At 36.0% G+C, this 15,701-nt stretch overlaps 1 protein-coding gene across 7 annotated transcripts in view; it reads left to right on the forward strand.

Annotated features, from left to right (window-relative positions):
- LOC145986749 (homeobox protein PKNOX2-like) overlaps positions 1-12,539 on the forward strand; it is a 153,934-nt gene extending 141,395 nt beyond the window's left edge. For 6 of the 7 annotated variants that reach the window (XM_083121120.1, XM_083121122.1, XM_083121123.1 and 3 more), the window contains 4 exons: positions 276-516; positions 2,215-2,354; positions 3,746-4,013; positions 11,128-12,539. In XM_083121120.1, coding sequence (XP_082977246.1) covers positions 276-516; positions 2,215-2,354; positions 3,746-4,013; positions 11,128-11,237 — 759 coding nt within the window. In that variant the 3' untranslated portion in view covers positions 11,238-12,539. The remainder of the gene's footprint in view (positions 1-275; positions 517-2,214; positions 2,355-3,745; positions 4,014-11,127) is intronic. The other variant, XM_083121126.1, reaches the window with a different exon arrangement.
- Positions 12,540-15,701: the final 3,162 nt, after the last annotated feature.

Here is a 15,701-nt window from a genome sequence, read left to right on the forward strand (position 1 = left end):
CAGGAAATCAGTCAGTGTCTACACCACTGTAAAGTTAGGTTATCATTTTGTATAATATATGATAATGTTCATTGCTCATTCCGTAAAGCATGTACTTGTAACAAACTATATCACGTTCAGAAATTATTCTTTTTTTTTCTAATTTCTTTTCAGTTATTATTGTGTTTTTTTCACCCTTTTGATAATAATTTTTCAAATTAGAAAAGGCTATTTGAGCCTGCTGTAATACTAGATTATGGGTTACGTGGGGCAGTGAATGTGTGGACTGATTCTAGGTGGTCACCACAGGCGCACAGGTGCTAGTCCAGCAGCCGACGCAGATCGCCTACCAGATGGTGCAAACTCCGCAAGGTCTCATGGCGCAGCCCATCCAGATTCAGGGTCCTCCGAACGTGACCGTCCCGTCAGGACCTCCAAGCGTGCCCCCATCACCCGGCATCATCCACGGTAGTACTCCTCTCTCTCAGATCGGGGCCAACCCCTGCCCGCCCCCCCAGGACAACTCCTTGCTACAGAGTGAGTGTCGGGGTCGATGCGGTTCAGTTCTGTTGGTTCCCTTCGGCCATCATTTCTCCATGATAATGGTTCTGCTTGTAGGATAATTTTAAGTTGCAGCATGACGGTAATAGTGTTTGTGTTAAATTGCTTGTTGGGTGGTCCGATATTACATTTGGGAAATTTTACAAAAAACAAGTGAAAAAAGAAATAAGGCAGGTCAATTATTCTGTTTTCATTGCTGCAGTCTCTTTGGGACTTGTAAGAAAACAGAAATTGTAACAATAGAACTGATAAGAAAATCGCAGGAAATATTTGATGTTATTTCTTGAGCTCTTTTTGAATCCCCTATCCCTATAGTTACCGCAACCCTCTTCTGGTTGCAAATTTTTAGTCTGGCAGTTGGGGGAAGGGGGGTGTATATATAATAGCCCAATACTTTGAAAGAAGATACTGGAACTTCCTTCTCACTGGAAATTTTTCAAATATAACCCTGTGCATAATGGTAATTTACACCTTATTTTGCATCTTAACATTGACTTACTAATTAGAATAATGCTATATTTCCTAGCCAGAGCAATATTATGGAGAAATGATGTTTTCTAGTAAATAAAAATTATATTTAAAAGAAAATAATTAAGTAATTAGTTACATGATACTTTGAAAGCTAGGTTAATTTTTTATAGTTTGTAATGTAGTACCCAGATGGCACGTAAGCTTGTTGCAAGTTTATGATAGCTTGTTTTTACCTGGTCAAAGCAAGTTTGAATGGCAAGCTGGATGCAAGTGGTACTCAGCAAGTGAGTATTTGCCGAAAACTTGCAGTTAGTTATAACAAGTTTGATGCAGGCTTGCATTGGCAAGTTTGCTGCAACTTAGATTTGATTTTTGATTTGATTTGCTTTATTTTACTTCGCTTTTTGTGCCACTTTTAGCTAATTTGCAAAGATGGGAATGAGGGATGATATGATGAAATTGATGAATGGACACTCAGAAACATCTGTACCCAGGCCAGGATTCAAACCCGGGATCCTTAGTGGTGTAGCGCGATGTGCTAACTACTCTGCCACAGAGGCCGGCGCTGCAACTTAGACTTATAGTAACTAGATAGCTGGATGCAAGATTGCAGCAACTTCATAGCTTGCCAAGGAGGGCTTGCTGCAAGCTTCTTATTTAGCCTTGCAAGTTTGCTTCAGGCTTTCAGCAAGTTTGCTGTGTATAAAAAGAGAGGAATGTGCACAAGAACAATGAAAAATTCCTAGTTTCTATCAAATATTAGTGTCTGTTCATTTATGGAATACTGCAAAGAAAATTCTAAATTCCTATGTAATATAGTGTTAGTTTATTGGTATTTATTGTGTAGGCTTTTAAGTGTTAAAAGTAGCAATTGAGCACTTTTTCACATACCCTCCAGTATAAGTAATGTTTCAGCAAGGGCATGCTGAGAGGGAGTCGGTTGGGGGTTAAACACCCTACAAAAAACTGTGTAATAATTATAATGCATGTAAAAATTAGCAATATTTGTCCACTTCTTTACATACTTTGTAACAAAATTATGACTATGTTAGAATGAAAATCACCACAGATTTTTTTATTTTATTTTTTTTATAGCATGCCTCTTATGTTGCTGCTTTTCTTCATGTTATACTCACCTGATGTCAGGTAACTGTTAGCATTGTTGTACAATATATAATAGTACTCAATTATTGTTTTTGACAGGTTCGCTGTCTCCCGCACCCACGACACCAGGCTCCATTGAAGACGAGGATGAATTCCTCAGCAAAAAGAAGCAGAAACGAGGTGTTCTGCCGAAACATGCTACAAGCATAATGAGGTCGTGGCTTTTCCAGCATCTGGTGGTGAGTATTATAAACAAAAGCATGTTAATCTTCGTCCCTCATCTCATTTGTCTCCAAATTTTCACCTCTGAAAATTTCTTTCAACTCTGATTTAAATCCTCTTCAAGGTACTTTCTACAGTACTTTATACAGGGTGATTCATAATTCCCTCTGGGGTTTCGAACGTTTATAGTACAATAAGACTATAACACATACGGCAAAAAGGTGCAAATCAGTATATAAAGAATCTCTCCAAGTTTGGTACATACCTTACAGATGCTCACCCCTGGTGACTCAGACATCAATCCAGAAATCATTTTCCTGCCACACACATATCGTTTTGCATCACACAGGCAGCTAGTTTCCTTGAACTAGTTGTGCCATCACAACCAACTCACATTTAGCGAATTCTAAGATGCAGAATGCTTTGTGTTCAACAGTGCATGCCATTTTTGCGTTAACTTTGTTATGCTGCAACCTAGCTAAATTTACAATTACATGATGAGGCCTATTATGAGTGGAAACTTGGAGAGATTATTTTCATACTGATATGCACCTTTTTGCCGTATTGTACTATAAACGTTCTAAACCCCGGAGGGAAATATGAATCAACCTGTATAATACTTTTTAGAAATGACTGTGTATGTTGATGTCAGATATTGCATTTATTGAAATGAATTTCCATTCTAACAGAACATAACATTTCAAAGAATAGTTTGTGTGGTTCACCAAAACACTTAGAGAAGGTGGAGAGGAACTTCTTACTTCTTACACTCTCATGTTATCTCATTTCTTTTCCTTCTCTTGTATGTATTATTTATGCTACGATTGTTATACTTTTTTGTAAAAAAATATAGAATTCTTTATTTATCATTAGTCAATATGTGGCAAGTATTACGTAAAAGCTCACCCCTGATGTCCCTATCCAATGATTAATTTCTGTTCAGTTTTCTTTCTCTTTCTTACTTATAACTTCGTTTAGTGGGTTTCTAAGTGTGGTGTTTAGCCAAAATGAAGTGTTGTTCTCATACAAATGTGTGAATTTATGAATTGCCCTATTGACTTGTTCTGGAGAACCTGGAAAAGTCAGGAAATTTTGTTGCTAAGAAATTGTAGACACCACAATCAATACTGATTGTATGCTCATTTAGCCAAAAGGGGACTAAGGTAAAATGCAAGTAGAGCAAAGGCAATAAGAGTGATGGTTCAAGTTAGTTTATTTGTTTTTATTACAATTTTTAAATCGTTCAGCATGTATAGCTATAGTAAGGACTTGCAACATATTCATATGAACATGCAAATTCAGTATTTTTTTTACACGTAAAGCATTGGGATTTAAATCACAAAATATCTAGATGTATTTTGTGGGTATTTGCATTTGATGTATTTATGAAGCAAATTTTTGGATGCAGCATCCTTATCCAACAGAAGACGAAAAGCGCCAGATAGCCGCACAGACGAACCTCACGCTCCTCCAAGTCAACAATTGGTTTATCAATGCCAGGCGGAGGATCCTACAACCCATGCTGGACGCCTCCAACCCAGACTCAAGCCATAAAGCGAAAAAGGCCAAAACTCAAAGTACAAAGCAGGCGGCGCAACGTTTCTGGCCGGACAATATTGCTAATCTTCAGCCTCAGCTGTCTGGTAGCGAAGACCACAATGGTGCACCAAACACAGGTGAGTGGAAATATGACACACACACACACACTCCCTTTCTATCATTCTTTCTGTAGTTTCTCTTTGCCTGCATACCTCTTTAAGAACTAGAATGTGTTAGGGAAAATATGTTGGGAATATGTGTACTAGAGTGCTGTGCAGGGAGAGTATTTCTCTCAAGCACCAATAATGCTCGGGCAGGCAAAACAAGCAGTATGCACTCGAAGCCCAGTAGTACACGTATAACCATAATTTGTCTGTGGTAGTGGACCCTCAAATACGGATCGCGAGATGAAAGATTCAGTGACAATGAAAATTAAGTAAACATAGTCATTATCTTCATGTTAAAATGTAGTTTAGTCATACCAATACAGTCATATATGAAAATGAAACAGATTATTATGGGCTGAAACTGCCAGGACATATATTTTATATATGTGTCTACAATTATTGTTACATTAAAATTATATTTCATTGTAGATGCTAGAGCTTGGGAGACTTGAACGAGTATGACTGAGCGAAAGTGGTTCCATGCGGTATTCTAATGTGTACACTTTTCAGAGGAATTTATTTACGAAACCAAAATCACTTACGTCCCTTCAAAGTATTCCACTACATTTGTGAAAAGTTATCATTGACACAGCATTCTCTCGTCTTACGATGACTACCCTATAGCACTGAATCTCATATCTTGTATGGAAATGTTTCTTTCACAATGACTCTCACATCAGGGGAGTATGGAAGCTGTTCAATTATTTGCCTCCGCCATATATGAAGGAACAGAAGCAACATTCCAATGCCTTTTGCTGGCTTATACCTTGAATATGGGAGGCTAATATGCCTGTACGTGAAGTACTTCACTCCTCGATAAGGCAATACCGCATCACAACATGTTTCCCACAGTTCCTGAAAACATGGCTGTCCATTCGACCTCATAGAATCTCAACTCTTCTCCTCGAGCATTGCTCCACTGCAATAAACATTTCTGTACACTTGCACTCTTCTGCTGTACTTCGAGGCCAAACAGTCTGCATAGATCTGTTTTATTGTAACCTTTACCACAGTTAGTTATGTTACTAGAAAATTAATGTTTCTCTTCTGTGCTTAAATTTCCTATACTAATGAATACAATTTTTTCTAGAGACCAAGTTTATCAAATGTCACCTTAGTACACAGCGGAACCTTAGTTTACATTTTTTAGAGAACCAAGCTGAAAAAATTTACAATGCACGAAAATGTAAAATTTGGGAAAATTTTATAACACATTGCTTTGAACCATGAAAATTGAATGTACCATGTGTTTCAGAAATAATTGAGGGGTTACAAAAAATAATTGCAAGTAAACTATTGAACTTATGTTAATGAAACCTGTCCAGAACAAATGAAGAACGCAAACCGTTTTTTATTACACCTACAAATGTTCAATGTGTACACCACAGGTGACACGGCACACAATCGTTTGAAGGACAAATGCTTACAGAGAACCCTCTGTGCAGTTGTTTTTGACATGTCCCGTTCTCTAGCTGCAGTTGTGGTTGATTTCTGTGGGCTGCGCACAAAACATGCCTGCATGCAATCCCTGTCTTCCTCTGAGGTTGATGGGTGACCAGGTGGTTTTCCTTTGCACACACAACCTGTTTCTGTAAACCGTTTGTACCACGCGCTGCGAGCTACAGCTGAACAAAACACTGAGTGATGCAAGTGTTGCCTAGTGGAGGGAATGTGAACTCTCAGTTTAACAAAACATACATGCACAAACTGTTTGATTTCCTCGTTCGTTCTGGACTGGTTTCATTAACATAAGTTCATAGTTTACTTGCAATACATTTTTGTAACCCCTCAATTATTTCTGGTACACCTGGTATAATGTGAGAAAATGCAAAACTCAACATATTATTTTATGGATCTGAATATGTAACTGAAAGTACACGAGAAACATTCATTAATGATATTTTTAATAAAGTGTATCTAACTTAATAATCGACCTAAAGATCAGCTTAATATTTCAACATGATAAAAAATACAGACTAAGTAATAAAGATCCGTTTTGGCATATGCTTACTTTGTTCTCTAGCTTTCACCACATCACGTGGCTTCCTCAGGAGATAGGACAAGAATAGTCAAGATTTAAGACATGGGAAGTTACGTTAAGGTTAAAAAAGGTTCAAAAGCCAACCAAACATGGTGTAGGAAGGAGTGACAGGGCACTGCACTGTCTTTTATCTTTTTAACCTTTTTTAACCTAACTTACCTTCCCATGTCTTAAATCTTGACTATTCTTGTCCTATCTCCTGAGAAAGCCACATGATGTGAAAGGTAGATGAAAGCAGTAAGTACATGCCGAAACTGGTCTTTATTACTTAGTGATATGATGGCATGTGGCATCTTCTTTCCAATACTTGTGTGTATTTTGACAAAACTGAAATAGATGTGCAACTTTTGCGAAACTGCATCACCTTAAACTCTGTACCAAGTTTATAATTTCCTATTCTTATGTTTCCTGTTTTTTTTTTTCTTGGAACTTATTCTTCTTTCTCTTCTTGTAAAACTACAGTGAAATTATCATGAGTTTAGTACAAACTGGACAAGCTATGAAATTGAGGTCTCAGGTTTGAACTCTTGTCAGGGGGAAATAAAATCCTTCATCCAACATGCCTGAAGTTTGGGGGGGGGGTTGAACCTAAAAAAAACCTCCATTAAATATGGACATGTTCTCCTGGCCTGTTTTTCATTCTTGTTGTTTAAAAATGTACACACTACTTTTTTAAAAAGTACAAAGTGGCCACTTTGCTACCTAGCTTGGGGTAAAGTGGCCAGCCCTTCCCATTTTACCTGTATAGGTAAATGAACAAATCACATTCATTCAGAGTGTGTATTTAATCAACACAAGCTGAAGTACTGTTTGACCAGCGATCCGAGAGCTCCAGTTGGCAAAGTGCCAAGAAAAAGGGGAAGTTGGCGATAGGAAGGCAGGCACGAGAACGTCGCTCGCGGTTGCACGTTGAACAGTGTTACCAATCTGCGAGGATGCTTATCCACCAGAACATAAGTAACGAAAACCGAGGGACATGCACAACCATGCCGTTTGCCAATTTTAGGTTCACTGTTGGTATTGAAGAGTTGAATCTCGATTAGTGTTATTGTGCTGTGCTATTTTTTATATATATAATATAAAGACCTTGGGAGTAAAACGTCGCAGTGAATGATGTTTTTTTTCCAGTGGGGCAAATAAGGCACATTTTCTCCAAAAATAGTGCTGTTCCCTAAAAATGCATTGCTTAAATTTGAATTTATGGTGATCATGCAATAATTAACACATATTATTGTGGCTAAAATGAAATTATATGTGCGAAATACATAATTTTTGGATGACTTTCATTTTTCAGCGGGGTCGTCCCCCCTTGCCCCCCTTCCGGACGCCCATAGTGGTGGCTCGAAACCAGATACGGGTCCAGTCGGCTTCCTCTGGGGTTCGGTCAAAGATGCCGAACTGGCGCTACGTTCAAGACTTCAGCTTTTGCAAAGACGCCTCTCCACGGCCAGAGCACTTCCAATATCTTGTGACAGTATTCTCCGGTTGGCAACATTGCTCTCTTTCCCCACGTGACACTCGACACACACACGGTTCCGCAAACTCCACCAATTTACGACTGGACTCTTCTACTTCGGGCATGCGCAGAAAACTCGAGAGCTCTCGGATCGCTGGTCAAACAGTAATACACATTAAGAATAAGTATTATGTTTTTTAAGTATTATCTTAAGTATGAAATCTTTACAAGATAAAGTAAATAGTAATTCGTAATCAATAGTCTATCAATAAAGGATTAGGCGTAGGCCTATTTGCAAAATTTGCACTCAAACTCATCATCATCTTCGTCACAACCGGCGCACTCTTCATGTTCCCACTTATTACATTTTAAACATCTAATCCATCCTTCATTGCCTTTCGAGTCTGTCTGTTTCGTGGCCTCTTTGCCCAGAATGACGCCATTACAAAACTATGGTCTAACGTCTAACCTACATGACTTAGCGTTTTCAAACACAGATCATTTAAAAGGTTATTTCACACTGATCAAACATCACAAGAGCATATAATTATAACACTTACTATTATTTAGCTGTAATCAACAATTTGTAAAACTTAGCTAAAATCAGACTTGCAAAAAAGCAATAAAATGAATTCACATCTAGAAAAGTGCAGCCTCCCACTTCAAAGTCACAGACAACACTGAGCATCCGTGGCGACTGTTTCGCCCAGCTCCCACGTGGCGGAAGCGCTATACAGCGAAGAAAACTCACATGGCCACTTTGCCTGCACTGGCTACTTTACCCTTCCTTCCCCTATGTACTTTGTGAGTGTTCCTTTATCAATTTCATCATATCATTACTCATACTCATTTTCGCAATTAGCCAAAAGTGTAAGAAAAGCGGAATAAAATAACCCATACCAATCAATCAAACAAATGAAACTGATGTAACAGCTTTCACACTGACTAAACTGTGTCCCCTGTTCTAATCTTTATGCCCCAAAAGATTGAATACCATTGCAGGGCTGCTACGCGACGGGAAAACCGGGAAAAGTCAGGGAATTTGGTTGGTCAGGGAATAGTCAGGGAATTTTGAACATTTTCTGGAATTTACGTGCATTTTGTAGTTGCAGGAGAACCAGTTACAAAATGAATGAACGGTTCATTTCCAATTCCGAATTCGGTTCTTGTGATTCCAGCCCCCCCAAAAGATTCAGTTCAGAAACTTGTTCCTCTCGTCATTATGACTTCTAGTCTGTTACGTACAAAATTATGGTTCCTTTGCATTTCGATTCTATATTTATTCACTCTCGGATCTAGGTTCTTGGATTCGTTACGACCGTCTGTTCATTTTGCGACTCGTTCTTGTGAACCTGTTCAAGACCGGAAATTGGAGAGGCGTGAGATATTTCCTTAGAGAACAAGCTACTCAAGATGAAACCTACGCACCAGCCATCCTCAGAATTTCTTGCGGAAAAAGTGTTGCTTTAGCTTTGAGTGTGGTGAGGAAATTTCCTTTCTGCAAGAACACACCCGTTCGGAACCCGTTCTCTTTTGATACGTGAAGCGGAGCAGGTTGGTGTTCAGACAGTTCATTGGTTTTGGATCTGCAATAACTGTATACTCCTTGAACCAAAGACAATGTAATACTTTCTGCCGTGAAGAGCAGAATTTCACGTAACTGGCTGTGGTTGACGTCACACTGGACGGGTGGGGACGCAGAGTAAAGACAAAGGGACTCACTACTTCGTTCCCCCTGTGAACCCATTCTGTGAATTTGAGTCCTTTGTTTGTGACCCGTTCAGAAGCAACCTGATCAAATAGTTCATTTCCTCGTTGTCGTAGTTTTTACATTGCAGAGATGTGTTACGCCCGAGAAATTAGTGATTTTATGCAGTATCAGTGATGTCATTATTCGAATATGCAAATGTTTTGTGCATGTAGAATTAATTTATTTTTTAAAAAACTGGTGTGAAATAGAGGAATTAAACGTACGCTGGTCACACATCGTTATTAGGTTAGGAATGTTGGTTTGATGCCGATAGTAATTTTACGTATTTTTTGCGTGTACAATGAAATTATGCTGAAAAGTGGTGAAAATGGGCCCAAGTTCCTTTTGTTTTATTACGATTTCATCATGCAACAAATGCAACTTTAACATGGTTCGATTTCGATTTATGTCTGTTAACACATACTGCAGAGTTTTAGCGATTACTTAAGATTTTGTCAATATATGCTTTTGTGGTTAGGTTAGAAAGGTCAGGTTTGGTTGTCTTAGAATTAAAATAAAGACCCTGAATGCACTCTACTAAGGTTCCAATTTATTTCTACATTCATTCCCACTAGTTTACGATACTTACTGTCGCTTGTCAACCGGAGAATATCTTGTCCGTGGGAAGTGTGTATGATTGCGTAAGGTCATTTTGAAGTTTTTTTTCAACATAAATAACTTTTTTCGAATCCAAACAGTGCTCATTATTTTAAGGAAGGTTCAAATTTCGTGTCACAATGATTGCCAAAATTCTGTGATAATTAGTCTTCCTGCTAGGAAAATTTGAAAAAAATCATAAAACATTTGGAACTGTTACCTTTTAATAGACAGATTTCGATGTTTTCCGTAATATAAAATTGGTTCCAGCTCGTGGAAAACTCAAATAATGGAGATATTTGATTCCAAAGTATGGCCCACGTATATATTTTTTTTAGGTGTATGGTTGGTCACCAGCCCCATTCACGTTCTGAATTTCCGAAATATGTACTATTTTCAATAAATTAAAAATATAATCATTAAACTTATTGCATATTTGCTGAAGGTACATGACCTAATTTTCTGTTGTGTCTCATTTGTATTGATATAGTTGAGGTTATATACAGGTTACATTGTAAATCTTTGATATATACCACAATTTTTTATTGATTTTTACACCACCTTAATTGTAATGACTTGGTGAAAATGGGGAAGTACAAAAGTTTTTTTTTTATTGAAAAACATTGTATTAATCACTTGGTAAATTTTCAGCTAATAACTGTGTATATTCATATTCATAATAAATAACGTGCCTGCATATTTTATTGAAAAACATGAGGTTCAAAAGCAAAAATCATGATGACAAACATGTCTGGAAAAATTTCATTTCTGGTTTGGAAAACCTGGAAAAGTCAGGGAATTTCATAATAAAAAAATCGTAGCTACCCTCTGTCACTATTATGACATTTAATCATTAAATGATTATCTCATGTGAAATTTGGAATAATTCAAAGCAAAACTATTGTAGATTGGTATGGTATGGTTACAATGGAATACTTATGTATTAAAAATATTGCGATTGTGCAATTATAGTTACATGGACCTAAATAAAGGCTATTGTGAACATGTGACAATACCAAACTTTTGTAGTAGTTGAACGGATGCTAATAAATAAATCAATCAATCACTAGTTTTGAAGAAGAATCACTGTTGTTGGTTTTGAAATGTTGTAAATTAGAATTTAAGTGTTGCTTACAGGTATGTCTTTCATCTTTAAACAATTCTTTGGCTGAAAAGTTGAAAAGTACTTGCAGCATGATTTTTACGTATACTACACTAATAGAGTCTACCCATGTTTCAGATTCCTCCCTCATCAGTTCAACAGTGTTAAGTAGTGACGAAAGTGACGACAGTAGTCAAGGAGAGACAGAAAGTTTGAAGCTAGAAGGCAGCGACTCTTCGCAGCAATGACACAACTATCCAGAACTTTTGCAATTTCCCTGTTACATGTGACTAAAGTGAAATGTTCTGGGATGTGTTTCGGAGGCAGACGAAAAGCTTGTGAAGATTTTTTTTTTTATTAGCATTACAAAACTCCGCACATCACTGTCGGTGAACAGTATACACGTGAAAGTGTGGTGAGGATGGATTCGCTGAAGGATACTTCGTTCTTCCTACCTATTCAGAAATGAATCATGCTTTTACCCCCCATGGTGGGTGAAACGATACCCCCAAGATTTTCTCGTGTCCTTGGCGACGGCCGCGTCAGGCAGCACGGCCTCCAAACTGTTGGCAATGTTTATTCTGTCCTTAATGACGTTAGTCTTCAAAGTATACGTACAACCATTGTAAAAGACTTTTTTTGAAAGATAAGCATGCAGACAGTATTTATTGTTGTTTTTTCTGTGTCTTGACATTGTACAAAGCAGAATCTTAGCGAAATATTAAGCTCTTATACCTCAGCTTTTTTTCGGAGTCCTGCTCCACCATGGCCTTCTTTTGCACGACGGAAAGTAGTGCATCTTAGTTCGGTGGAGCAGAAAGCTCACCAAGTTCCTTGTAAAAAGTATACGTGGCTACATCATCTGTGGCTTTCCAAGTTCTCAAGTACATTTCTCACAGAAGGATGAGTGATATAAATGTATACTAGTTTGTCTTTTTTTTTAAATAAGAAAGAAGAAACTTGTTATTGAATTCATAGAGTCTTTCTCTATGTTTCGTTCTTTGTGTATGTACCTTTTTTCCAAAGTTGTTAATTCTGAGCTGCGATAGTGGGGAGTTAAAGAAAGATGCGAGTTGTACCTCTTGTGCAAATCATTTAGAATTGCACTTTCTTCGCTGGAATTTTTATTTGTTTTTTCATGGCATAGTGATGAGCAGTGGTATGTGTATGTTATTTCATTATTTTACTCAGTAAAACTTTTCTCCCTCAAAATTGTGTAGTACAACCCCATTTATTTCCCAGTTTTGATGGAGAGAAGCCAAAGGGTACAGTCTTCTTCACATATTAAAGATTATAATCTATAATTATAGATGACTTTGACTTCGTAGTACATGCAACTTAATAGTAACTACAAAACACATGAAAAGAAAAAAAAGGTTGGTTATATAACTGAGTCAACGCATGTATCAGTATCTGAAACTATTGGTTAGAATTTCATCACTGATAGTTTTCCTAAGTTTGAATATGTTGTGGAGACACAATAATTTCACGAAGTCAAAGATATCCTCAAAATTAATAATTTTCATTAAATTTAAACCACTTACATGCAAGATTTTGTGATTTATGACAATTGTTTTAATATTTTGGTTGTCTCATGTAAAATTATGAATATTTTAGAACAAAACTGTGGTCAGTGATATAGTATACTGCTGGAATACTTCCACAGTAAAATTTATAGATATGCTAAACTAGGGATGTGACGAAGCTGAAAATTTACCGATGCCGATGTACTCACCGATAATTTTTGGAACCGATACCGATGCCGATATTTAACCGATTCCGATACATAAGATTATTAAACTGAAATGGGATGTTATTTTCTGCATGACAAAAATAAATTTGGTATGTACATTTCTATTGCATATCATATGTATATACATATATATTCTCAAGAGATGCGAATGTACATTTGCATCTACAAAAAGTTATGTGAACCTAGAGATTTAACATTAGTACACAAACAGTTCTTTGACATGCAAAATGAATTCCTGTTCTGCCAGATTCAACTTCAGAAATACAAGATTTGGAAGCACTTCTGGAAGTAACCTACTTCTTCTCTTATCGCAAATCTGTTCAGCAACACTGAATACTCAATCACTGAATACTGATGCAGCAGGTATGCTCAAGTATTTTCTCAGCACTTGCTTCAGGTTTGAATACTCATTTTTGAAGTTCCAACACAACAGCAGATCCTGGTTCAGCAATGTACTGTTTTATTTCCGATTTATAATTAGGTTGATCCTCTGAATGAGAGTTTGCAATAATTTTAATACAAAAACTCTACAATAATGACGAATCATAACCAAATTTTAAATAAATCTTACAAAACTAGAATATAAAACTTAATAGAAGGTAAAACTCTAGTATAATCTGTACCGGTTTAAATATCGGATTTTTGCCGATTCCGATACTGATGCCGATATGTCAATTTCGGCCGATTTTCATACATCTGTAATCGGCTTCGGCACATCCCTATGCTAAACTATTTTAAGTGTTGCGATGGTTCAGTATTGGTTCAGAGTGGAAATATAAAATGTTTGTTCAAAAAATTCTTAATAGATAGCTTCATTAGTGGAAACAGAATGTTTGAAGTGAGACCACTTCTTTTGTCCATAATAAATACATGTGATTCCAGAAATATTATTTCTCAGCATATCTTTTCATTTTAATAATTGACTTGTGGAAACTGATGCTTATCTGCATTTTTATATACGGTCATGCATTTTGACAATATTTGTACACTACTATTCAATACACTATTTATACAAAACTATATCCCTTCCCCCTTGAAAATACAGCATCATGAAATATTGCAATATTAGAAAAAACCTTTTTTGCCAAATCAATCAGTACGAGTATTATTGTATGCGTTACCATGTTAACACCTGTTAATTTAAACCGTTAATACAGTCAACAGTGTATACTTGCACAAATTAAAGAGAATTTGTTACAGTTACAAACTAACATCAAAACTGGAAAATATAATGGGTATTTCTGCTAGTGTATCAAGGAAAATACCAAGATCGTATAGTTATTATGTGCCATGTTGTTGCTGAGTCAGGATAAAACTTTGCACTACTTTGCTCATTTTACATTCAAATTATGCACTCAGCTTTAACTGTTTCTTGTATATTGTTAAAAAATAAGAGAAGGTAATTGAAAGAGTATAAGTGATACTCAGAATGGTGCAACTTGTCCCAAGCATACTCAGCAGTTCTGTTGTCTAGCTGTGTGTGTTTTTATCCTCACAGTAACACCTGTGCTGTGTATTTTTTGCTCAGTATTTGGTATGGGTGTTAGTGAGTAATGAATTCCCTAGGCAGTTTGGCCAAAGTGACAGTATCATCATAAAATTATCACATTGTTTTAATTGCATTATTTTAGATTTATTCTTGCAATGTTTTGCAACTGCCAATGCACATATTGCTTTTAACCAACAATATTTCAGTTTAAATCAAGGAATTATTGAGTAAAGCTTTATCAGCAAATCGTATGTGTTCTATTAAATAATATTAATTGAATATAAAACACAGAATCAGCATTACAGTATTACTTAAAATTTAAAATAACTCTGTTAAATTGTAGAATAAGAACTTTCATGAAACCTATTAGATTTTCGAATTTTAATAATTAATTACACACTTAGAAGGATTTAAATTTATCAATTGTGAATTTTAGGTTAAAAGTTATAAATAGGCTACATTTCTTTTTAATTCTATTAAATCTGTTTGAGGGTATCATCATATTATTGAATCCTCATTTCAGTTTCAATGGTATTATTAATTAAAAATGAAGTTTGTATGTTCAGGATATCTAATACATATGTTAGATTATACTAGACAATGCTTAATGAAAAGTTTCACTTTGACTCTAATTTGGAAAATATTGGAAAAATATGTAATGCTTTTTGTAGGTGTGTAGTTACAGATAATCCGTTTTACATAACATTGTTTACCTTCTACAAATATAGATGTGGGATTAGTGATATTTTAGAACAATTCACATGGACATTCAAAACTATTTTTTAAAAACGTAAGGATTTTTTACAGATTTTTAAATATTGTTGGGATGCTACTTTTAAATTTAAAAAGTATATGTTCTCTTCATTTTGGTTCAGTCTTCATTGATGCATATTTGCAAACAAGGATATATTTTGTGTAGTTATTTTGACCAAAAAAAGGTTTAGTTATTTACTATGTAAAATTAAAAATGACATGTGTGTATTTTACTGCTACGTTTTACCTAAATCTTGATTTTGCAATTATCAGAATTCTCTATTTTCAAGGAAACACTGTGTTTTAACTTAGTTGGCTGTGTGGAAATAGTGTGCAGCACTAAATTATAATATTCACGTGCGTGATACTACAGCACTGGCATGAATTGAGTATGAAATATAGTGTGTTCCCTCCTCTATGCCTAAAATAGATCGTGATATCTTTATAATTTGTTCTTGTTTTATGACACTTTAAGTGTTACTGTCAGAGTATAATATTTTTTCATATCAGTATGAATTTGTAAACTACTCGCATATCTGCATTTTAACTATTACTATTTACAGTCCATACAAGAAAGGTTTGTTTCAATCTTTGATATGTTCAAGCAATTAAAAATAAGCATATGCTGATTCTACCTCTAGAACATAATGTCTTTGGGGCTTTGTAAAATAATGCATGTCGATGATGATAATGTGCAACTGCCTTTTTGAACATAAT

This window comes from Lepisma saccharinum, chromosome 4 (assembly GCF_977018435.1).
Source record: "Lepisma saccharinum chromosome 4, izLepSacc3.1, whole genome shotgun sequence".
NCBI classification, from domain to species: Eukaryota; Metazoa; Arthropoda; class Insecta; order Zygentoma; family Lepismatidae; genus Lepisma; species Lepisma saccharinum.